The sequence below is a fragment of the Zonotrichia albicollis genome, chromosome 6 (genome assembly GCF_047830755.1).
Source record: "Zonotrichia albicollis isolate bZonAlb1 chromosome 6, bZonAlb1.hap1, whole genome shotgun sequence".
NCBI lineage: Eukaryota > Metazoa > Chordata > Aves > Passeriformes > Passerellidae > Zonotrichia > Zonotrichia albicollis.
In genome coordinates, this window is record NC_133824.1 from 4,499,507 (window position 1) to 4,525,078 (window position 25,572).

General features: G+C 38.6%; 2 protein-coding genes across 4 annotated transcripts in view; both read right to left on the bottom strand.

Annotated features, from left to right (window-relative positions):
- DYNC1H1 (dynein cytoplasmic 1 heavy chain 1) overlaps window positions 1–7,798 on the bottom strand; it is a 44,851-nt gene extending 37,053 nt beyond the window's left edge. Inside the window, exons 1-8 of the mRNA XM_005483227.4 lie at window positions 7,440–7,798; window positions 4,991–5,078; window positions 4,208–4,381; window positions 3,726–3,981; window positions 2,630–2,816; window positions 2,189–2,460; window positions 1,852–2,079; window positions 303–1,379 (exon numbers count right to left, since the gene is read on the bottom strand). Of these exons, the coding sequence (XP_005483284.1) occupies window positions 303–1,379; window positions 1,852–2,079; window positions 2,189–2,460; window positions 2,630–2,816; window positions 3,726–3,981; window positions 4,208–4,381; window positions 4,991–5,078; window positions 7,440–7,710 (2,553 nt within the window). The 5' untranslated portion in view covers window positions 7,711–7,798. The remainder of the gene's footprint in view (window positions 1–302; window positions 1,380–1,851; window positions 2,080–2,188; window positions 2,461–2,629; window positions 2,817–3,725; window positions 3,982–4,207; window positions 4,382–4,990; window positions 5,079–7,439) is intronic.
- A 5,564-nt stretch (window positions 7,799–13,362) lies between these two features.
- PPP2R5C (protein phosphatase 2 regulatory subunit B'gamma) overlaps window positions 13,363–25,572 on the bottom strand; it is a 73,090-nt gene continuing 60,880 nt past the window's right edge. For all 3 annotated transcript variants that reach the window (XM_074542340.1, XM_074542341.1, XM_026791135.2), the window contains 7 exons: window positions 25,277–25,330; window positions 23,369–23,539; window positions 22,686–22,813; window positions 21,038–21,139; window positions 19,067–19,139; window positions 16,669–16,785; window positions 13,363–15,993 (listed from right to left, as the gene is read on the bottom strand). In XM_074542340.1, the coding sequence (XP_074398441.1) occupies window positions 15,862–15,993; window positions 16,669–16,785; window positions 19,067–19,139; window positions 21,038–21,139; window positions 22,686–22,813; window positions 23,369–23,539; window positions 25,277–25,330 (777 nt within the window). In that variant the 3' untranslated portion in view covers window positions 13,363–15,861. The remainder of the gene's footprint in view (window positions 15,994–16,668; window positions 16,786–19,066; window positions 19,140–21,037; window positions 21,140–22,685; window positions 22,814–23,368; window positions 23,540–25,276; window positions 25,331–25,572) is intronic.

Genomic DNA, 25,572 nt, shown 5'->3' on the forward strand with positions numbered 1-25,572 from the left:
AGATGTTTAGTTTGACAGGTTAGATCAAGGAAACAACAATTCAGTAATGGTTAATCATGCATCTTTATTTGGATGCAGCAAACCATCGATTTCAGCAATATCAAATGAAAACAGTACTGCTAATAGCAATTTTAGCACTATTAAAAGATCCATCCTGTTGGCCAACTTGTACTGACTAAATCACCTACTTAAACCAAGAGCTGCAGAACTGGTTCTCAGCTATCCAGTGACACTTTTGGATAACCACACATTACTGAATTATAAATGTAAAAGTTTTGCAGATTTTGACAGAAAACACAAACCTTTTCCTGGAAGCTGAAGACAGTCTCAGCCAAGCGCTGCACGTATGGATCAAGCTTGTAAGATTCCCACACGAGTGCAATTCCTTCTGCGATCAAAGCCTGCACCTCTTTCTTCAGGCCAGCGACCAGCAGGGAGATAGTGTTACGCTCTTCCACCTTCTCACATGTTCGCTCGTATGTGCGGACACTTTCAATGAGAGAAATAGCAAATGGATAGAGCTGGTTTGCTTGGTGAGCTTTGTTGACAATTGCTAGTGGGACACGGAAACCAAGCCACTTCAGGTTTCGGACTTCTTTGGAAAGTGTAATTATTTCTGGCAGGAAGTTGACTTTCAGTTTCAGGACGTTTCCAGTTCGGCCTCGAACACGAGTGCTTTCGATGGTGAAAATGCGACCAGACACGCCAAGGTTGCGCTGCTGAACTTTTCTTGCCCAGTCATCAAAGATCTCCTGAGTGTTGAGCTTCATGCGAAAGCTATCTCCATCCTGCTTCAGCTTCTGACCTTCCACGTGGTTCTCCCAGCCTTTGCCAAGGACATCCTCCACACGCTTCATGTAAGCGGTGAGCTGCCTGTCGATCTGTTTTGCCCAAATTATAGACCCAGACACAGGAGGCAAGTCACGAACGTGACTCATTTTACATGCCTGACTCTGTGGATATTGTACTTTAAATTTGTCATGAAGAGACTCAATATCGTCCTTCACACGCTGGATCAGCTGTGTTTGGTACTCACGAATGGCGCCGCGGATGTGAGGTCTCACAAACAGGGCGTTAAAGCGCGAGAAGATTCGGAACATTTCATTGGCGTTCTTCGCTGTACCGAGCTGGTCCCTCAAACGGGCTGTTATCCTTGTTTCAACTCTGTCAATTCTTTCATCATAGCGCTTCATTGCTGCCTCCCAGGCTTCTGTACCTTCTTTGGAAACATCTAATCCATCTACTTCCTTAACATTCTCATAAGCAAGATTGACTTCTTCAATTGCATTAGCATCTGCAGCATCAAAAAGGACTTCTGCTACTTTCATATCCTGTGGTTCAGGTACCTCTCCTTGATTTTGCTGGGCAACAGCTGTTACCTATATTAGAATCACAGTTTAGTGAGTTGGATACTTCAAATTTTCCCTGAAGTAGCAAAATGCAGTTGGTTCTAAAAAATATTGCTCAAACCCCCAGCCAATCAGTGATAAATTCTTAACAAACTTTCAGTCATGCTTCAGAATTAACTTCCAGTAGGAACAAGGCAGCACAGTTACTTTGCAAACTTCCACTACTGTGCAGCATAATCTCATTTTCCACTGTGGTTTAGCCAAGTTCAAGGATTTAAACATTTATTAATCTCCTCTGTGTTATGTCTAGACTTGCTGAGTTTATTAACACAAGCATGTATTACACAATGTAAGTCAGAATGAAAGGTAAGCCTATTAGCAAGCGTTCAAAACTAAACATGGAAACTGAATGTTACACTACATTTGTGTTGCTAACTTCAAGTAACAGTAACACTCCTGAAGAAGCCACTCAGATTTTCTGTTTTGTAACAACCAGGATTACCTGAGGTCGCAGGACTCTCACAATGACAGCTCTCAGCTGCTCATGCTGACGCCTGAACTTCCTCATTTGATCAAGACGACTCTGGAGTTTCCTGTGAGCAGGATTGATGCGCCACACCATCTTCAGGTTCTCTTCCCTTTTTCTCTTCACAATATCCCTCAGCAGAACTTGCAGCTTCTCATATTCATCATCCCAGGTTTGGAATACTTCAAAGCATGCAACCATTACCTGAAAAAAAGTTTTAGAACAGGAAATTCAGCTCCCGAATTAAATCCTGCCTGAAAGTCACTGTCCAACACAAAAATACAGCAACCAGTATCACAAAGCCATAACATACCTTTTCAAATTCTTCATAGGCCACATGCATCAGTTTTCTGGTTCCCAACACTTTAAGCAGCTGCGAGCTCAGATCTCTTGAAATAGCCTCCACTAAACGCAATGCCCTTTGGATTGGGTACTTTGTGTTCCTGATTTTCCTCAAATGGGTAAATATTGCAACAAGGGCCTGTCTGATTTTGTCCAGCTCCGTAGCAGACAGCAAGTCATTCAGTGGAAAGTCTTTCATCAGTGGATTATAGTCATTCACAGTTTCCAATGCCTGTTTCAGACCTAAATGGAAAAGATTTTGAATATAACTTTTCATTTCATTGACCAAAATCTCTACCTGTAACCAGTCCAAAGTTCCTCGCAACAGCACTGCTCTTTGCAGCACAATGTTCAGGTTTTTTAACAGTTCTGTATGACATTTGAGAAAAATGTTATTGAACAGATATTTTACCTGTGTCAGTATCAAAGCTGACAGTTGCATGGAAACGTTTGCCATGTTTCAGAATGTCCAGAGTCAGCAGAACTTCTGGACTTTCCCGTTTTTCCTGAATGCGGTACAGAGCCCTTTCCAAATTTAACCAGAAGCTTATCTCCTGTAATGCAGTGCCTGATGCAGGATCTCTATCTAATTTGGTCACCTGCAAGTAATGGAGAGAAAGAGAAGGGAGAAAGAAAAGCATTTAATTTATATGCTTCAGCTGTAAAAACTTGCTTAAATATAACTGAAACATGCAAAAACTGCGGGGTTTTAATAGCCCAACCTCAGACAGTTCTGGCACTCATTCTTTGACAAGTGTAGGAACTGTATGCAACATGTGAAAAGTGTAATTCCAAAGATCCTAAAGGTTGGTTTTAGGACTCTCATGTAATAATCTTCAGCACAGCCTAAAAATGTCACCTGCCTGCTTTCCTGAGCAGTGTCTGTATTCTGGTCAAAGGCAGATGAGCCAGGCAAGATAACAAGTGTTTTATGCTCTTAAGCAACACTGCTCCATGAGCAATAGGTGTTTCCTGTGCAACAGAGGCAAAAAGCCAGACTAGTATCTCAGATGCTGCTTTTGAGTAACACCAACAGAACAGCAGTTCTTTTGAAAAGTAACAGGTAGAAGTATGAGATTATAAGATAGGGCTGGAGCAACCATTGTGGTTGTGGATGCACCAGGGGCAAATAACAAAACAGGCCAAATCAGATGTGTTCCTCAATCTGCTGTACCAATCTGTAAAGACTTGAAGAACAGTTACAAAATTCACAGATTACTGCCAGTTACTTGAGTCTATTACAACATGTAAAACAAAGTCATACTCTTGGTTATTTGTCAAACAATTTAGACCAGATTCCAAATTTAGACTAGGCTCAGCCTAATTTTAGACTAGACTTAGCCTAATTTAGACCAATGTCTCTGGTGAGTCTAAAACCTGGTCTGAGATCTTCAGAGCATCCTGCACAAGCAGCATTTTACCAGTTAATCTGTGAAGAAGATACACAGTACTATACAGAAGTTTTTATTACTTAGTTGCCTTTTTCCCTTTGTTCTTTATTTGGTTACCTTTTGTATTTCTCTAATCCAGCGGTTGACTCCAGACTGTAACTGATTAAGGAACAATGGATCCTCAGCCTTCTCACCAAAATCTGTAACTTTTGGTTTTTCTCCACGTTCATAACATTGCTTGGCAACATTAGTAATGGTTGCATGAATGGGCAGACTGATCTCTGGAATTTCAATATTCTGTTGCAAATGCAAGAGGCCCATTTCAAGCTCTGCAATCTTTTTCTCAACTGAAGGAGCCATCTTATCTCCATCCCTGAAAAAGCACAGAGGTTTACATGCAAGAAGGCAAACCAAAAAACCACACATAACACATTTAGACCTGAACTGTTTCCCCAGAGTCAGCAACAGCATCATACCAACCATGTGCCAAAACAATTCATGTGATTCATCTTGAAGAGTCACTGTTGTTTGTTACTTTTTTTTAATCATTAAACACTTCAGTTCATTAGCACAGAAATGCAGCATTTCTACTGAATTACCTGTCTGCCTTGCCAGATTCTCGGATATAGGACTTGAAGAAGGGAGCAACAGCATTGCTAATGAAAGAGTGCAGTGTTTCATATGGAGAATCTTCACTGAGAGTGAGCACTCTGAGCTGGGAAGACACTGGTTTGTCAGCATCGATCACTGCTGTGCGTTTAATGAATGCCAGGCTGCAGAACAGAGAAGAGAGTTACTGACCAATCATCTGACACTTCAGTGACACAATAGCTTAAACCTGACTGCAAGGTTAGGAGTCAAATGGCAATCCAAAAGTAAAATCTAAAAAGTATCATCACACTTCACAATCTTTCTTCTAAGAGACTTGAATACAAGTCTTCCAAATAAATACATCTTTACAGTTCAGCAATAAGCAAGCTGAACTATCAATAAGGACTCTGAAACAGGGGCACACTAAAGACAAAACACATTTTATAAAGCTTCAGAGTCAAATATGCCTCAATATAAGTGAGGCATAAATAGTAAATAAATATGTAACCACCAGACATAACCAAAGAATACTGAACCCAAGTTGTGTATGTTACAGCTGCATGTAAGCCAAAATTAATAGCCCCATAGCTAGAAGTCCTAGGTCCACTCCTTTCAGCCTCATGACACACCCTTCTTTTATTAGAGCCTCTGCCTTGGCAAGCTTGAATAAAAAAACTGCCTGAAAGCAATAGGCAAACTGAAGGTAAATTTGTAGGTAAAGCAGGTAAATTTGCTTATACAAGTTTTACATACATAGAGTAGAAATGTTAAGATCTATTTTACTAATTCACCTGTTTGACTTTATTCCATAATGAATGTCAGTGCTGATACTGTAGGAAATGAACTCTTTTTCCTCTTCTCCTTCATCTCCCACATCCTCTGCAAAAAAATATTGTATGTAAGAAATAATTTCTAACACATCTGCCACTCCTACTCAACCACCTTCTGTTGTTATCAGACTATTTCCTAACCTTTAAGCTCCACACCAACTTAATTAACTAAATTAGGTCAAATGTAGCTTTGCAATATGTCTCAGATGCAGAATGGGTTCATTATCTTTAAACAAAACTCCATTAAGATTTAGCTTGCTATAAAAATAATAAAGCATTACAGTAAGTGAATTATAAGTCACAGAAGAGTTATATGAGAGAGAAATCTGCAATACAGAATGTGCATTTATTTGCAGAGGTATGTTGCCAGGACAACTATGCTTCAGTGAGAACATTAAACAGCTGCTTTTTTCTTCCAAAGGTGGCTTTGCATTTTCAGGCATCTGCTTTGAAAATGATTTGGAAATTAAGTCTCTGAACAACAACAACAAAAATGTCTCGGCAGAACAAAAAGCCAAGCCGTGGGAAGTACTCAGTGCATCAGAGATGATGTAATTGCTGAGGATGCAGGCAGCCGTGCTGCAATGCAGTGATTCCAGGGCAGGTGGTCACTCCTGGCTGGACACATTACAGCAGATTCTGTCCTGCTCTGTCCCTTGCAGGCTGGGGAGCTGGTGAATCCAGAGAGCAGCTTTCATTGTGCAGAAATAAGGCTTCTGTTTTATTGTACTTGTAATCAAGAATCTACTTCATGCAATGCAATCCATGGACAAGCTTCAATAATAACAGTTTTTAGCAGTGTCAGAGCTCTCCATATGCTGCTGGAGATTTCAGATCTGTTAAGTTTGAACACCTGGCTGTCACTCACAAAATCCAAGTAACTGCTATTAAACCAGAAGACATGGACAGAAATGGCATCTGTGCATCATAAATTAGTATTTGGCTTTTGACATGTAATGAGTCTCTCAATTTCTTTTTATGCATACATATAAGAATACCTATGCCATGATCCTGGAGATAACTGATCACCACGATATTATTTCCAACCTTAACTAGGGATAACCATTCTCATGATCCAGGCATAGCAAAAATGCAAGAGTCATCTGCATTAATATTAAATGGTTTTCTTTAAACCTTATTTAACACTGTATCATGAATTCATAAAGACAGCTGTTCTTTTGTTCTCTTTGAGAAAATTAACCCTACTGGAAAAGACATCTCAAACTTTGGAAGGGGAAAGAGGAGGGTGACCTGGATTTAGGCAAAAAATAAGCAACGTGGGGTATTTTTAAGCAACATCTGAAGTCTACAATTAATAGACAGTGAATGAAAGAACCTTCTTGATGTTCCTCTCTGTGTGCAGCAACTGAAGGGCATATATCAGGATGTTAAATTGTTTCTCTTCTTATTGACATGTTAAAGAGCACAATGTGAAATATGATTTTATTAGGATTTGATATATACAGGAACAGAACCACCAGCATACTAGGAGTAGGGATTCAGAATTGTAATAGAATTTTGCAAGCTCACGCTGGCAGGCAGGTAGCCATTTACAGACTGGAGGGGCTTGTTTAACAGTAAAAGCCTGCATTATTGATGAAACCTTGCTGCATTTTGACACTGTATATTAGGCTGCATTCTGTGACACTAAGATCCTATTTAGCAACAGATTTGTTGATAAGTTATTTTCGAAATAAACAGTTACAGCAGCACATGAGTAACAAAGACACTTCAGGCACAGTCTCAGCTTGGCTGCAGTATTTCATGCAGAATTTGATGCGCTTCTGAGCGCAAGCACCACGGCCACCAGGCTTTGATAACGAAATAAAGGCACGGCAAGGCCCACATCTTCCTTTGTCAATTACAGGACCTCCCTATTTAACCATGAAACAACGCTTTTTACAGGTCGATTCAGGCTGGGGTTTTTGGTTTTCCCTTTATCCGGGGTTTTGGCGCTCTCGCTCTGTTTCAGAGCGGCTCTCTGCCTCGCCCAGGTCACTTCCCGAGCAGCCTGGCTTCCTCAGGAGCGCTGCCACGGCCGGCTGACAAAGCATTTTCGGTGCCTTTCCAAGCAGGGCCGGCCGCCGCCGCAGCACGCCCGGATTTGTGCCCACAGCGAGCCCGCAGCCCCGCCGCGCATCCGCCTGGGCCCGGACCGCGGAACAAAGGCGGCGGGGGAGGCCGAGCCGGCGGCCAGCGGGACCCGCCCGCAGCCCAGGCTGTGCCGCCACCGCCCGAGCCCAACAGCGAAGCCGCGGTGTCCGGCGCGGCGCCTCCCGGCCGGGGCCGCGCTGAGGCGGAGCGCGGAGCGGGGCCGCGGCGGAGGCGCGCCCCTCCCACCCGCGGCAGGGCGGCGGCCGCGGCCGGCAGCGGCCATTTTGCCACCGCGGCGGCTCCGCTCCCGCCTCACCTTTGAGTGTGGAGCGCTCCACCAGCACCGTGTGGACCTGCGGGTCGGAGAGGAACTTGCGCATATGCTCCACGGCGCCCTTCTCCTCCAGCGCCGCTTCCAGGGCCGCCGGCGCCTCGCCGCCATCCTCCAGCAGCAGCGGCACCAGCTTGCGCAGGTGCTTCTGCAGCACCGACACGTCGGCCACGTTCTGCACCGCCGAGCCCGACACCTCCATGCCGCCTTCCTCGCCGCCGGGGCCGCCGCCCCCACCGCCGCCGGAGTCGGACATGCCGAGGCAGAGGGACACCGGCCGGCACCGCGCTCCGCCCGCCCGGCCGCGCCCCGGCTGAGCCCGCCCGCCGCGCCGCCAGCCCCGCCCGGCCGCGCCGCGGGGGAGCCTGGGACGGGCGGGCCCGCTCCGCCCCGCCCCGCCCTGGCAGCGGCCGCTCCCCGCCGCCGCCTATTCGTGGGATCATGGAGCGGTTTGTCTTGGGAGAGACCTTAAAAATCACGGCTTCAGCACGCCTACCATAGGCAGCACCACCTTGTACTAGACCAGGCTGCTCAGGGCCCCATCTAACATGGCCTAGAGCACTGTCAGGGATGGGCGCCCACAGCTTCTCCGGGCAACCCGTTTCAGTGCTTCGCCATCCTCTGTAAAGAACGTCCTCCTAAAAAGCTAATCTAAACCTACTCTTTCAGTCTGAATGCATTCCCCTTGCTCTGTCACTACATGTTGTAAAAAGCTCCTCTGCGTTTTTCTTGTAAGCTCCTTTCAGCTAGAGAAAAGCTCCCCTCAGGAACCCTTCCGCAAGGGTTTTATCCCTTCCACAGTGGTTTATTCTGGAAGGAGAGGGCGGGATGTGAGCGAAAAGGGGAGTGCAGCAGCCTCCCCTCCACAAGCCTGGCAGCAGCAGCCGGGAGATGTGCCCTGCCGCTGCTGCCTCCTTACCCGGAAGATAAAGCAGGCCCGAGGCTAGTTTGTTCAAAGGTAAATAGTGATAATTTCATGTGAAAAATTAGGCCAGAAGCCGTTAGGTCAGGTGGCGAAAATTACATATTCCTGTGAAGAAAGCAGCAGGCCAACCGCAAGGCTTCTTCAGTGAAGTATCTCCGGTGCTTTACATGCCCAGCCAGCCTGATGTACTAATTACTGTTTAATCAATCTGGCACCCAAACCATTAATCCCAGTCTTTGTTGAAACTGCTTCCCAAAAGCAAAGGACATAAAAGGAGACAGGGACAAAGAGTACTTCAGTGAGAAAGGGGATTTTATTAAAAATGAAAGAATTTAATTTTTAAAAATTCTTAAACATCTGTTATAGCTGCCACATCTCAATGTATGACTGCTGGAGGTATCAGATGAGTTTAACTCACTGCTGCTGAGATGGACCATCCTGTTCCTCCTGGCCCAAATAAGTCCCCCAGTCCTGGCTGCCGTTTGGAGGTGTCTGGGAGAGGGGAGGGGGCAGTGAAGTTCCAAAGCAATTCCACTGACTCCCCAAAAGTACACCAGGGATGGTGGGTGACTCACAGAAACTCCAGCTTTTGCTCATAGGGAAGTAGAAAAGGGAATGGGTTTTCTTTGGGTTGTCCCCAAAACAAAAGAAAGACAACCATACAAAACTGCATCTGAACCTCCCAATAGATTCACAGGGAAATACACAGACCCCCAGGCCCAGGATCTGTTCAGATGTACTGCCCAAGAAATAAGGAAGCTGGGGTGGAATATCCTGCCTAGCAAAGGAAGACCTGATCTGTAAGCCTCTACACAAATGTAACTCAGCTAGGACACTAGAAATCTGCAAAGCCCACCCACACATCCCAGCTCCTCTATTCTACCAAGGGAAAAAGATGCCGTGTTCAGGCAGGCTCCTAAAGCATTTATGAGTCCAGTTTACCTTTGAAAAAACAGATTTGTTAAGTAATAAAAATCTCAAACATTCCTGTCTGGAAGAAAAATTATTTGTTCAGCAACTAAGTTTCAACTGCAAGAACCAAAATGACCAGAGGTGATTGTCTTTTCATGAATCAAACCTATTTAGCACACACCCCCTCCCACCAAGGTAATTTTTTGATGAAGAAAAATACTGGTAGATACATCTCTGAATGCTCTGTTCATAGAATGGTTACTGAGACAGTGTTTAAAACAACATGCACCTATTTCCATTTTCTGAAGTCTAGTTTGTCCACACCTTGTAATTCTTCTACATTCAGGTTGTTTCAGGATTGTTTTGTATGAAAAAAAGTGCTAACTTTGCATAGCTGTCTGAATTCCACCCAGGCTATCCTGTCTTGGCTGACAGCTTTCCAATGCAGGGAGAATTAGCTACTTCTTACATCCACACAGTAAACATCAGCACAGGCCAAGCACCCCAAACCCACAGGGTAAATTCACATTCTGGATGTGGAGATGTTCATTAGAAGGGTGTTGATAATAATCCTAAGCAATCTAGATAGATCTCAAGTGTAACTTGGCATCTCTTTGGAGGTGAGCTCAAGCAATGATTCCAAGTACAGGCAGGCTCATTCTTCTGGAGCAGTCATCATCTGCCATGCTAAACTGTCACAGAATTTCTGTAGCTTACAATGCAAGATACAATATCTCACTGCTGTAAAACTGTTGCCAGGAAAAAATGCAAATAAGGAAAACAAGGAAGTAAGTAGAAGAAAGCAGGACACTGATAGGAAATTAAAATTCAAGTAAATATTTATATATATTGCTGCTGACTTGCAAAAAAAGTAGGGTCAAAAATCCTCAACAAGTCTCATCTTACTCTAGGTTTTAAAATCAGAAATCCTCAATGTGCAACAAGTCTTCAATTCTGATATCAAGGGTTAGGCCACTTGCAAGTAAAAGCCAGCGTAGGTAGAGACTTTGTATTCCTTTAATCTCTTCAGCTTTATCTACTGTGCTAAGGGGAGCAGGAGGAAGATGCAAATTAAGTTAAAGGGAACTGAGGCAGAGACAAGAGAAACTAATTTTTAACATAAGATCTCTTCTGCAGTCAAAGCCTACGGAGAGAGGAAAGGCTTTACTTGGTCAATCAGGGTGAAAAATAATTTGCCTTGATCTGGTTCTAGTTAATTATCTATGTCCTTTTCCTGGACACACAGAAGACCTGGCCCTTCTTACAGGTGCTGCAATCAGCCATCCACAGGGAGAGACTGCCAATATGACACATTTCCCAAGTAATTTAACTAAAGTCATGTATTTCAGAGGTTCATAATGAAAATAGGACTTGTCAAGACACAAGACTTACTCCTAGAAAATGCAATACAATGTATGTAGAAACAAAACCTTTTTTGTAATTTATAAAAGAAAGAAATTCAGCAGGGGGAAAAAAAGGATTTTTTTTTCCTATACTTAATATTAATTTGGTAGTATTTGAGACCAAAACCAAAGGAAAATACCCCAAGAAGTAACCATTAGAGGAAATCACCTCCTTTCCCATCTCTAATCCTCCTGCAGCTTTAATTCTACAGAGAATCTACTAGAAAAATTACTATGGTGTCCGGTTTATCTTGGCTGTTTGAGGGGCCTGTGAAAAGGCCCGAGGTGGCCTTGGGGCAGCCCGCGTATCGAAGGACGAGAAGAGGCTTCAGTTCTTCTTTCGGTTTTTATGTTTATTAATTGTTTATCTAAAAGATGTTCTTTCAGCCGAACAAAGATCTGCTCAGCAGTCAGCCATGGGCACACTGTCTGCCCTCCCGGGCAGCCACGTATCTTTATACCCATTGTTACGTGTACAATATTTATCATTTTTCCCCAATACCATTTATTCTTATAACTCGGTGCACTCTCAGTAATAACCAATCCAAAGGTGCCACCGTGGCCAAAGAAGATGGAGGAGAAGAGGAAGAAGAAGAAGGACAGGACACACCCCAATTCCTCCATCTTACTCCTCTAAACCCCCCTGTACATAAATCCTAAACCCTGTGTCTCACCCTCTAATTAACTAATCCCTTCACCATTCACCCCGGTGAAGCCCTCATCCTCATACAGGTGTCGTCTCCCGTGTAGGGTCAAAGTCCAGCTACCAGACACTTCTGGCAACATTCCAGGACTCCCGAGACCCCCAAGGTGGTCTCGGTGGCTCAGCACCTCAGAACTGAGATCTTGAGATCCGACACTATGGCAGGGTCTTCATGCTAGCATGAACCTGCTCAGTGTGGTTTTTTGGATCACAAAAATGCCTAAAATAGCTCAAGGCAATTATGTGACTGCCCTCTCCCCTCCTCACCACAGGGTCAGTGCTTACAAACCTCCCTGGGGAGGGAATGAATGCAGTCCCCGCGTGCCTGGCTCCAGCGAGAGCCAGCTGCAGCCGTGCTGCCCTTCAGCGAGCTGAGCAAGGAATAATGAATGCACTGCCTTCTTTCAGCTCCACAGTCAATGCTCCCTCGGGAATTTGTTATTACAAAATGTTTAACTACATCCAGTTTTACTGCATAAAGTAAAGACAGCCCAAGCCAAGTCTCCTCATAGAAAAGAAACTATAATCCAGGGAGACAGCGATATGGTGATTAGAATGGCATTTCTTAATTAGCTATACACAGTCAGAGTCTTCACAATCACTGCACACAGTAAGGACAAGATCCAAGGGGCAGAAGTGCTCCATTTCTAGGTGGGTGGCCCATGAAACAATCCAGAACATGGCTAACCTGAGATCACAGCTATCTCCTGCAAGTATGTTTGCAAGGTGGATAAAGCAAACGAACACATCTCCAAACACAAGCAATATGTGCTACACTAGCACCTTCCTTTCCAATTCTATAAAGCCAAACCATGAAAGCAGTGCCCAAAAACCACTGCTGGTCAAAGCCCTGAGACTAATTCCCTTAGAGGGAAAGGATTAAAGGTCATTTCCTGAAAAAGCTGGCAACTCACTAATGTATTTATGTGGAAAAAATGTCATTGCTCTCAGTATTTTAAACCACTGTGTTTTGAGATGTATTTAACCCTGATTTCCAAAGGTGAATAAGTTGATTCTCAGTTGTTTCAATATCTTGTTTTTCATTCATGATTTGATGAGTTTACTACTGAGGTCATGCAGAAAACTGTTTCTTTCACTACAAAGACCCAACCTGTAACTCCAATCTTACGTTTGTAACTCAAGCCAGTAGTCAGCTCTTGATCCCAGGCCCAACCACCCCCAACTCCCCCAATTACTCAATGTCAGCTTAATGTAACTCATTTCCTCAGTCCTTTTGAAGATTTTAATGGATTGCAGAGGGAAGACAAGCCTTACTGCAGACTTCAGTTTTTCCCTACATCCTTGCCACCTGGTTGTGTATCAAGTACCACAAAATAATCCCAGATTTTATGGCTACTTTGCTTGAAGCCTGGCAATACAGGAATGTTTCAGGGGAAAATACTATGGTATGAAAGATTTTTTTTTCTATTTGTAGATTAGAGCACTACCAGATTTTAGTACTGATTGCTGTTCTACAGGCAAAGTTTGCTTTTTCTAATAAATATCAATCATTCCTGCTTTTTCTTTTATTTACTTAATGGCCTTTTCATAATTTTGTCTTGCTTTTGTGAAATTTATGAAGTTAATTTGTACATATGAGTCTGCTACCAGTGATAATATGAACACACTCCCAAACACCTTGTGTTAAACTTAGTTTCATGATGAGCAAGTAAAATTCACATGTTCTTTATTTGTCCATATAATACACCTTTTTTTTTTTTTAAAGTTTTAAAATTAGATAAAAGCATATTAAATGGCAGGTGTATGAAGTTCTTCAGAAACAATGCCAGAACAAAAAATTGAATTACAAAATGTTAAAAAATATGTAGGTACATTTGAACTTAACATTCCACTAACGTATAATGTTACAGATATTGTCTAATGAAAAATAATTGTGCCACTTACCTATTTTTGCTGTTTCTAGGAACTTTTTATTCTGTACATAGGACGATTCTGTACAAAATATGAAGTCTACATTTTTATTACTTATTACCATAAAACAAGGTACAATGTATGTACAATATTAAAATGAAGCCATACTAAAGCCACACTAAAAAGACACTTGTAATATTACTTTCGACATTCCTGATGTACAGGTGTAATTTTGGAAAATGGGGGAAGGTATCAGACAGAACTTTATGAAGAACAACAGTCACCAAAATTCTACTTTAATTTTTCTTTTTATTTTGGATGTATTAGTCTTAGAATTGTTTAGTACAAGATTATACGAAATATATAAATATTGATAACAAACATGCTAAACCATTAGTGATGGTAAGATTTTGGAATATTGCCTAAGCAAATGTTTGGTGACCCAAAATTTCAAATATGCCTTTATAGAGAACTTGAAGCATCTAAATTATCACAATACTTCCCTTTTTGGTGAGTGTTTATCTTCAATAAAGAATAAAAATAAAATCTAGACAGTGAAAGATGTTCTTATACGTTGAGTATCACACAATCAATCAAACACTGATATACAGTTGGGTTTTTCCCCCCCCTTGGGTAACATAAGAATAATTCCTTTCAGCAATCTCTTGCACAGACATACTGAACACCCAAAATCAAAGGTAACTGATAATCTACCAGCTAAAGATGGAAGTTCAAACAATGGTATATCAAAATACAGAGACGTTGCTTTACACAATTAAAAAAGCACCCTTTTTCCCTCAAAAGTAGAAGGCATCTTTAAACTGTTTTCATATAGTTTATCCTAATGGTAAAGCATTTTCTTTTTCAAGTTTTACAGGAAATGTTTTCAGACACAGTGGACATTCCACTTAAAGGTTGGGTTGGTCTTTAAATTTAGGTGTTGTAAGCCAATATTTACCACTCACAATTTTCTTCCAATAGACAATGTAACAAATATTGGAAATTGAATGTTAAATGCAACCAACGAACAGCAGGCACTACATCTGCACAAGGTTACTATGAATGTCTGCTTTGAGCAATACTTTTTTTTATGGATGCAGGAGATGTTATACTTCCTTAAAAAGTAAAACAAAACTATTTTTAAAGAAGCCACGTTTTTTATCTCTTTATGCATCAAGACATTAAACATTAAGTTATATCATGTTACTGCCAGAGACAAAAGAAACTAATCACCCATTTAGAATAGCAGAACACATTTCAAACAGCTTGTAAGCAGGATAAGTAAGTCAAAATACTGGCCACCCTGAGAGAAATCAAATATTGAAGACAAAGCACTATATTTTAAAAGAGATTTTCCTCCCGTGCTTTTCCATCTACAACAAAAAGCTCATTACATGCAAGTAATCTTGTGGAATATATAGCAGCATTTGAAGATCATCAGCAACTCAGATGCATTTTCAGTTCACTTGTGAGGTGTATTCGCAGCACATGTGCTCTTTACAACAACAACAAAAATATTTTCACGGTAAAATTATGGTCACTATCTCCTCAGCTCTTAGACTCATTTAAAAAGAAGCAGAATGGAATTCAAGAGTCTGTTCTTTTTTTTCTTTTTTTTAAATTTTAATAAGCTTATGATGTGTTCATCTCTCAGATAAAAACTGATGCAACTGAAATCACACATAGTATCTGCCACAGAATATTGAACTCCTAGAGCCCAAGAAAAATGCTGAGTATTAAAAGCTCAGATAAGGGAGAAAACAGTGAAAGAGTTGAGTTATTTTATTGACTTGAAAAAAATTAAAATGAAATTTTATATTCAGTCTATTCCCAGTCATAAACAAATTTTCATTTTAGGAAAAATTCTTCTACCAGTTCATATCTGGAATACTGGTGCCATATTACACACTAAAGACTGGAAGATATGGCTTTAAATATACATAAAGTATTAGGATGTGGTATATATAGATATATATATATATCTTTACCCTAAGTAAAAGAGAAATGAATTTACAGAATTCTTAGAAAGGAATGATGACTGAGGATTGTCATGAATGTTACCAGTTTGTAAGCCATGTTTTATAATACGAAAGAATAATTGTATTTTCAAAACTGCTGGTATATAACAAGACAGCAATAATGTTGGAACAACTGTAAAGCTGAGAAATCCTAGAAAAAAGTTTAATACTTATATCTGAAATAATTTTCCTTCTGAAAACACACATTTATCATTAGTACCAACTATTGGTCATTCACTTATTTAGATTTCATGGAACGTTTTTCTCAAATGTGACTATAAAAACTGCATGATATCAGCTAGCTGGTACTATGACAACACCTCCAGGAAATTGTGTCCACTTGATTATAGTCAACCCAATATTCTGCAAATGGAACTGGGTAATTTACCATTGTTTGAACTACTAATCTTGAGCTGCATACTCTATTAAGTTATTGCCTACAGAAATGGGTTGAAGAAAGCTTTGACTTCGTGTGTAACTGATTGGTATGGCACAAAAAATTAAGTTCTACTGTAGAACTGAGTCCAGAAAAGAAAACAACTTTTCCTCCAAAATAATATTTCACTGTAATAGTTTAATGCCCATCATGTGATATTAATTCATCAGCTCTGCAATGTGATTCCAAGGCTTTCATGGTATAGATATCCTGAGGCAGTTCTGACTTGCGTCGCACAAGGGGACGATCTTTTTTCTGATCTTTTTGTGCCTGAAATAAAAACAGAACCAAGTTAGCCAAACATACTGATTACTAAACATTATTTAAGAGTACTTCTTGCACATCAGTATACTCACTGGAAAAAAAAAATCTCTGGAAAGAAGTTTATACTTTCTCCTCTTTACCCTACCATCTATGCAGTTTCAAGTATTAAAACCAATTTTTTTTTTGCTAAGAGGAACACTAGAAACAACTATGAAATTCTAAGCTATTAACAATTATGACATCATTACAATTTTACCAATGCTCTCTCAAAACCAGACAATATTCCTAACTAAGTACCTTTAACTTTATAATGGTGTCTTTATGTAGTTCTCATATCTGTCTCACCTACCCTAATTTACTTGTTTATTCTTTTTTTTTTTAATAAGAACTATAAACAAGTCCTTATTAAAAACTGCATGGCTTTTACTCAGCCAGGATTTACTGGAAGGTAAGTCACAGCTGTCCAACAAAGTTTCTAAGAAGAAACCTTAAAAGAGACTATGTAGCAGATTCACAGGCATTAGACACATAACACTACTTCTGGCTGCCAGACTGGTGAAGCCTATTACTACAGAACAAATGGTTATGGGGCTGAAAATACAAGCCAAGTTCATGATTAACAGTCACCTAAAGAAATGAATTCATAAATTGGAGCACTTTGTTATCTCCACAAGGCTTTACCTGACAAGCCTCTTCTTTCACTGTCTTTTTCAGCGTCTGCAAATCTTCAATTAAAGGCCCGTCTGTTTCCATTGCAACAGGACTGTTCAGCAAACTCGTGTCACTGTAGGTGGGGTACTAATAAAATGCAAAATGTTAAAATAATCATCTTAGTCATAATAACTAAACACTAGGAGTGTATTTGAGCATTTGATTGATATGACTAGTTATCTGAGATTAACTTCAATATTTTATGCATCCAGGGATTAAGTAATAGATTTGAGAACTGAACTCCAATACTTTCACACTTGGCAGAAATATCCTGCTGAAAAATACAGTAGGCATTAAAAAAAAGATGGTTTGATTATCTGAGACTCAATTTTAAAATACTCAGATTTTTTCAGTATTGCATGTCTACTTTGGCAATCTGAAACCTTATTAATACATTGTCAAGTGCTCTGTGAACAATATAATAATCTAAACACAATAATTTTACTTGCTGATGCAATTTTGTGTTGGAAGAAAAATTACACTGTTAAAAGACCAAATATAACTAATATACATTTAATATGATTTCAAACAAAAAAACCCCCCTTTTCTGTCTTTGGAAAGAAAAACAATTATTAAAGTACTTAAGGAATTAAAAAACCCCAATATCTTTGTTGCCCAGTAATCTCAATACATCAGATCTTATTTTATTTCAGATGATGTGTATATAGTTTTGAATTCAGAAGTTATTTACATGCACACACAGGCCTTTTCATCAGTTTTTCCTCATGAATATTTTGGTATCTGAGTAATCACCAGGTACCAATAACTCAATGCAAGTGAGAAAAAATTTAAAAAACCCCTAAGAGCAAGGATTTAATAAATATAATGATTTAAAATCTTAAATTGTACTTTTGTGTCATGCAGAATCAGGAACAGATCTGAATAACAAGAATCATCAGTTATTAGACAAACTAGAAAGTCAATAGACATTTCAGGAAAAAAGAAAACTCCTAAAAGTCCATTATCTAGAGCACTAAAAGCATTTATATCTTTACGTCAAATTCAGTGGAGCATTCAGTAATTTGTATTTTAAATTTCTTCCATATATTAGCTTTCTTCAAGCAGACTATGCAGAACATACTGTATACAGGGAGTGTTAACCAGCATCAGAAAATGTATTTACAAAAAGTTCCTTGGAAAGAAAAGGAAATTGATACCATAGAACTCTGAATTTTTCTACAACTCAATCCACTTATTTAGCCAAACAGACAATAGCCTATCATTTGTGATAGCAAGTGACCATGTATATAAAATTCTCTTCAAGCAATGCTTTTGTATGACTTATGTCATTAGAGAAATGTTTTGCAGGTGGAAGTCAATTATTGCATTCACATGAATAGTCGTTTTTGATTCATTTAATTAATCTGTTCTCAACTGACATTTTATTAATTCTAATAGATTTTACTTAAACAGTTTAGTAATTGCTCCCTGGCAAATAACCCAAGAGGAAAAAAACATTCACAAATTTCCTTTTCTTAGAAAAAGAGATTACCTCATACTTTCTGTTTTAAAATAGCTCTGAGATCAGGAAGTGTCCCACTTCTGTATACAGAGTACCATTTCTCCCTCTTCTACCACTTCAAACTCAGCTAGATGGTTTTGGAAATATATAGCACATTAAGTTTCTTGCTACAGTATAACAGAATTCTGGCTGTGAAGTAATTTGAATGTTTGGAGGTTTTTTGTTCATATGATTGAGCTGAAAGAAAACTGGCAGCAATCTCCAAGCAAAGAAGGGGGTGTGGGGAGGATCCAAGCCAAACCATTTCCTTCTCCTGTAATTTCAGCATCCAATGAATAGTCTAAAGGACCTCTTTGTTTTGTTTTCATAACTGAGCCACATCATTAATGCTGGACAGGATGGTTCCTGCAGGAAATACCTGAGCAGCAGCTTCACCAGCAGAGCAGCCCAGTGCAAGTATGGGAACAAATGCACCAGACAAGAACATACAGTATTAATCCATCTGATACAAAGGAAAACTGACCAGTCAAAACTCAGTTTGCAGAAAGATCTCTTTTGGAATATATTGTTTGCAAAACAGCTTTTCAAGAGAAACCAATTATGGCCTCTCTACATTTTTCCATAATTTTGCACAATAACTTTTCAAACTGCAATATGGTAAAAGTCGTATTACAAGGAAAGGGAAAAGTGCTTTATATCATACTTTTGAGAAACCTTTTTTTTAAAAAAAATAATTACTTGCACAAGAGAAAGGTTAAAAATTTGAAAAGTACTTTTATTGTGTATCTTTCATAATACAGTTGGTGAAATTCCTTTATTTCCATGATCAGTCAGACCTGTTTCCCCCACTGATATCTAACAATATTAGAGTATTTAAACATGATCATGTTAATCTTTTCTAAATACCTGGGGATTTGATTTGGCTAGATTTTCTATTTTAACCCATGCTTCTTCCCGCTCCTTCAATTTTAGCTTCTCTCTGGAAAAAAAAAATCACATAGAAGTAAAAGAATTCAACAAAATAAATTATTTAGCTATACCCATTTGAGTCTACTGTCCAAAACACCACCACTGACAGGATAACTTGCATCATATCAATACCCCATGATCTCAAATCAACATTAAAAGGGAAAAACTCAAGATTTTCTTATGAAAGCAACAAACTGGCTGATACCAGCTTATCTTTAGTACATGTACATTGTTAAAGGCAAAAACTAAAACAGAAAGAAGTTTTGATCTAGGCTGAAGCACATTTTTGTTTTATTTCTAATATCAGAATGCTCTTTTAGTAAATAAGAAGTTGACAACTGACCATGAAAGGACAGAGATTTTTACTTGTTGGCCCAATGGCTTCAGGCAACAGGCTAAAGGAAAAGGCACCAGAGACATTTTGAATTGAACTCTAACAGAGAAGTACCCAACAAAACCACACTCATCCTAGGGAGCAGCAAGTCCAGAAAGATGACATAAATGTGGATCATTTTCTTTTTGGTTTTGTGGGTTTTTTTAACAAAGTAGAAAAAGTTTGTTTTCTTAATGCCTAATGCAATTTGAAAATGTAAAATCTTTCTTTCTTACAAATAAACATCTTCTTGCAGAGACTAGAAAGATCCACCTGTCTTTGAAGGTTGGTAGAATTTAAAATAATTTTGAACTAAGAGTACTAAAAATGCTCTCAATGCACAGATCAGATGACCCTAATGTCAAGAAAAAAAAAAGGAAGAGCAATTGTATCCAAGCACATCCACCATTTGCCTCCAGATCTCAATTAAATTAATTCAAGATGGGAGGTAGGAACCCTTCAACCATCCCCCTTTTCAGTTCTTATGTGGGGGGAGATTTTTTATTTTGGTTTTGTGTTGCTAGCTCATCGCTCAGCACTCTGCTTTAGCTCATACTCAGAACATCATCCAAAAACGTTATAAAAATCAGAGAAGAAAAGATTTGATTTCTTATTTAAAAGGGGTTCCACTTACTTGCAATCAGGAAAAAGAGAATTAGTCTTTTTTTGAAGAGCCAATGCTTATATTTTGTCATCTATAAACACACAAACCTTAAGAATTTGATACTGTATGAGATAATTTCTGCTTGAATTCTAATAAGGAACTTCAAAACTTGGACAAATCAATCTACATTGAGAATCTGTATACTTCCAGTATATCAGTTTAAAATAGGTGTCTAATCTGAACCACTACTTGAAAGAATCCCTGTTTACTTTGACATTTAAAATAAAACTCAAATCCAGGTATTTCATATTCAGTTAGTGAGTAGGTACTAACCCACTTCTGCTAGTCCACTAACTGCTTTCAGCCCCTAAAATGAGATCCAAACCATGAATACTTCTGACTTCTCTATCTCATTCTAGCAGGATTCTTCCATCAAATAAAATCTGTACTAGAGACCTGCACTACAGTAGAATAACACCTTGATTTCAGGTAACTTCTAGAATAATATGAAGATATACTAACACACAATGCAATGCTGAAAAATACTGGGAAGGTATTTTGGGACAAACTGAGTGACAACATGAAAGGAAGTAACACTGGGTAAATAAAGCATGCAAAAATAAACACAGGATGTGAACTAAACTAAACTGTTCAACAGATTCTCTACACTGGGTTCCACCATTAGCAGTGTCCCTCTCAAAAACTTAATTTTTAGGAAGATGGTGACCCCAGAAGTATGAGGTCTAAGCCTACATGAGGCGCTTTGTTAAGATTTACAGTTCACATATAACAAGAAGTTTCAGCAAGTCAACTTTGAGACTGCTGCAATAAAATAGGCAACTTCCCACTAATGACACAGTGGTTTTTGAGAGCTAAAGCACTCTGAACAAATTACTCAAGAACAGACAGACACACTGACATGAAAACTTACTTCAGTTTTTCTGCTTTAAATTGCTGTGTGCAGTCATCGAACAGTTTTTGGTTCATCTCCATGAAGAGTTTCAGAGCATTGTATATCAAGCCATGTATTGTCCTATAAGTAAAACTTCTGGTTGAAACTCAGAGTACTTTAAACTTTGAAATCTACTTTTTCTGGTCAACAGTAGCCAATAGCCTACATAACTGGAAAATTACATCATTTCAGAATAAGTGGAAATGAAATTAATTAGTGGAAGTTTCAATTTACCCACAAGATGCCTAACACTAAAATTACCAACTTTGAATACAGTTTTCTTACTCTGCAGTACTACTTATCACTTACACTTCTGACATTTGAACTTCACTCTTAATACTACATGTATCAATACAGGCCTAGTTGTGAAATTTAGTAGCAGACACTAATCCCATAAGGGTTAGTAGGGAAAATGTAGTATGGCATTAAAGATCTTGATGTAAGTAACTTACTGGCAACTGATAAATTGAAGAAAAAAAAGAGTTAGTAATTAAAAGGAGTGCAAAAAAGACCCCATTCCTTTTGAAAACTGCCACACAGCAACAGCACTCAGTTCAATGCAATTATGCCAGAACTCTTAAGAAATGTGTTAGAAAAGTAAAGTTGAAAACATCACAAAAATTACACAAAATCAATCTGCTTTATAAGACACTTTTACAGATTAATTTACAGCTCCAAGCTATAATGTACTGCTGCTCAAAAAGCAATCTGTTAAATGATCACTTTGTATTGTGTATGGAGTTACAAGTAAGAGTGCAGCTGTACTGGTAGCATGACTTTTACTCAGAATAAAATGAATGCATGACCTTGAAAGTCAGAAAAAAATAACCAACAGCAACCCACATTTACAATGTACAACTGCATCACTGAATTGGAATTTTATTAATGAGTACATTATTTGTTACTGCTTGCACCCAGTGACAGTAAGCAACCACTTTAACATCACTTTATTCTCCATTTCTTTCCTAGAGTTTAATTGCAGACTGATTACTCATTCTTGGCCAGCCCATCAGCAGTCCTCAATTCACTGCTAGAGCCAGACTGGGATACTGTCACCATCCCAGCAGTTGCACAATAGCTCAAACAAAGAGGCACTTCACAATGGAACAGCTGCAGAAGGGAGCTGACCAGGACTGTTTTCATGCGTAAGTACTACGTTATTGTGGGGAAAAAACTGAAAATAATCAATGGAGAAAGAAGGAAAAAAGCAGTAAACAAAAAGAAAATAAAAAGAAGGGGAAAAAATTATCTGATCTACAACGTATTTCACTAGAATGCAGAAGAAATGCAGATCAGCAAATAGGTTAGTGATCAGAAATCAAAGTTAAGCCTTTAGAAGTATCTGAACTACAGATGAATGCCAAATTTGCTCCATATTTATAGAAGAATGTCATGGATTAGATGCACTAAAACACTCTCTCTTGTTTAATTAAAAAAGGGAAAGCTATCTTCCACAGTTCTAAATACTTCCTCAGAATTGACAACAACAGTCTCTTTATCCAGCAACTTCAGTATCATGGAATAAACAGCTCAACACACTGTTAAACTAGCAACTCACAGATCCAAACTCTTAAACCTACAACTACACACAAGTGAAGTAGCAGAAATTTGTACAAGTGTTTCTTACTTATTCCAATGCGTCTTTGAATTCCGGTACAAGGATGGAAACATGATGGGTAAAATCTTTGCTGCATTATCACTAATTAAACTCATAATATATTCATTATTCCAGTAGTATAATGCTCGCTCTGCAACCTAAGACAACATGAAAAAAGGAACACTTCTTCAATCTCTTACAGAGCAAATAATCATAACATTTGGCAAATATAAGGGAAAGGTAAGAAAAGTTGCAAATCAGACTTGGATTTTTTAGTGCTAATGAGAGTCATGGAGCTGATGGAAAGAGAGACAGAAAAACTGCTTTTTACCTTGATAGGGTCATGATTCAATCTATAACCCATGAACTCTGAAATTCAAGCAAAGAAATACTTTCCAAAAGAACCAGTATTTGCAGAACTTGTATTATAAGAAATGAAATGCAAACACTATACTGAAAGGGTTCAGGTACTTCTGAAAACACTGAGTTTTTCAGCCTTTTTATAGTAAGCATAACACTGAAGTGAATCTCCCAAAATGAATGCACATACTGCACTCCTGAGAACAAACAGTAAAACTAATGTTTGTATCCCTGCAACTTGACATAGAATTGAAGACTCCTTTGCAACAAATAAAATTCATTATGGTGAATAATACATTACAAGTCTGCTGTACAAAAATTCTGGTATCATTGTACATGCAGTAAATACAGACCTGAAAGTGTGGACTGGACACACATTTGGCTAGCTGTCTGAAGAGAGGTTCCATAACTTTAACAAATTCAGATGGCTCAATAACATCTAAAATTTCTTCTAGTTCATTTAAAAACATGACTTCTTTTGGACTGTGAGTCTTTGGCCAGTATTTCAGCAGTGCCATTACCACCTGTAGAGACAAAGATAAAATAATTTCATGATAATTTCACTTTATCTTGAACTCAATTATAATGCATTAATAAGTCTGGTATTTTAAGCAGAACACAAATGTTGTGATTTCTTGTCCCATATGACAGTAGTAATCAGACATGGTTCAGTGTCACAGAAATAACTGTTAATAGGTCTAAACTCACTTCTTCAGAAAACAAAGTTCTATGTCTGTAAGACATGTTCAAAAATAATAATCGTAATACTAGAGAGAAAACCTAATATCTAACTCCATATGATCAAAGTCCAAATTTGCTACTACATTACCAGGAAAATTACCTGCACAAATTTAAAGTGACAGCAGCTTTAAATCTCTACCCTCCTGGGGATGTAATCCAAAAATCAAGCAATTAAGTTCTATCAATATATTTTAACAAAATATTTATTATAAATGCCTGAAGTACTGGTGACCAACTATTCTAGGTATGTTGCTCTTAAACTTTGATTTGACTATCTTACTATGATCTTAGTCTTAACTTTCTTCATGATTAATAAATTATTTACCCAGCTTGCTTACCTAGCAAACCAGGAACATTGAAAACACCATCCTGTGATTCTATGATTTTTAAATATAGAAGCTGTAAGCAATATTTAATATCATCAGTGACAAGACAACTCTGAGAAATAAGTGCTTCTTTCAAGTATATATTATTCAATCATGAGAGCAGACATTATGTCCTCAATGAAGCCTTGGTTAATATACACAGATTTTAAAAAATAAGATATCAAAATTCTCACGTGACAATTATAAAGGGAAGCAAAGACCAGGATCTTTTGAAGAGGAACTCAGTACTTTGCTGATGTGTGTGCTAATTTTTTAAAGAAAGTTGTAATCATGTACTAATTTGGGATCAAAAAAGGAAACAAACCCGGTTACATATTAGTTCTAGATTTCTGGACTCCTAGTAGGAAATATGCAACATCCTATCTGATGCTGGAAGAAAGCTAAGAAAACAAGATCTCATATAGTACAAATGGCAGAATGCCTGACATTTGCTACCTTATTAAATATTAAAAGCTCCAGCTAGAAGAGAACTCCTGCTCAGGTGTATACTTCCATTTGTTTCAAGAAATCCCATTTCCATTTTACAATAGAAATGGTCACAATCTAATAATCTGCACTTTTGTTAGCAGCAGTTGTTTTATTGATCTACTGATTAAACAGATTGGTTCTTACCTACTTGATATTGGGTGTAATGAAGCAAACCACTAGATACTAGAGAGGACAGTTAAAACTATTCATCTCTGCAATTATGTGCAGCCAGACCAAAGCCTGGTTTTGTCCAAGGCTTGTAGACATGAACAGGATCTGATTTAAAAGCCTTGCACCAACAGGCAGCTGTGTGTCAGAAATCTCTGTTCCATCATAACATCCATCTCTGAACAGAGCACAGTTCAAGTTAATTTCTGACTAAACTGCTTCTGGACCCACCATCTCCTGTCTGCTCAGCCAGAACAAAATCAGCAGAATAAAATCTGTCTCTGTAAGACCTGTACTGTAAATGTTGTGTTAGTTAGTTTTAGATATTCTGAACGTCTGCTGGAAAAAACTAAATTTGATAATCAAAATGGTTAAATATTTGACTCAAATATAAACAATTACAAATAAATACTTTGATTCCCAAACTTCCTTAAACAGTCTAGAGATGTCAGGTGTGTTAATAGTTCAAGATATGTAATAATAGCAAGATAAACTTACCGGTTCTGTAAGTGTGCTGTCCTTTTCTAAAAACTGAACTACACAGTATGCCAGCTACAGTAAAAAGAAAAAGAGTTTTATTAATTCTCACTATGAAATTGAACACATTTTGAAGTCATTAGCATAATTCAAGAACAATTTTGAATGCTTCAAATAAAATTCTAATAAAATTAGAATAAATAAATAAAATTTTCTTCAGTAATTTAAAAAATTTAGAATTTAAAAACCTATTTGGCAGACAACTTATACAGAATGGTAAACAGGCTTCAGCAATTCTTTCCAACCTTTGCAAGTGT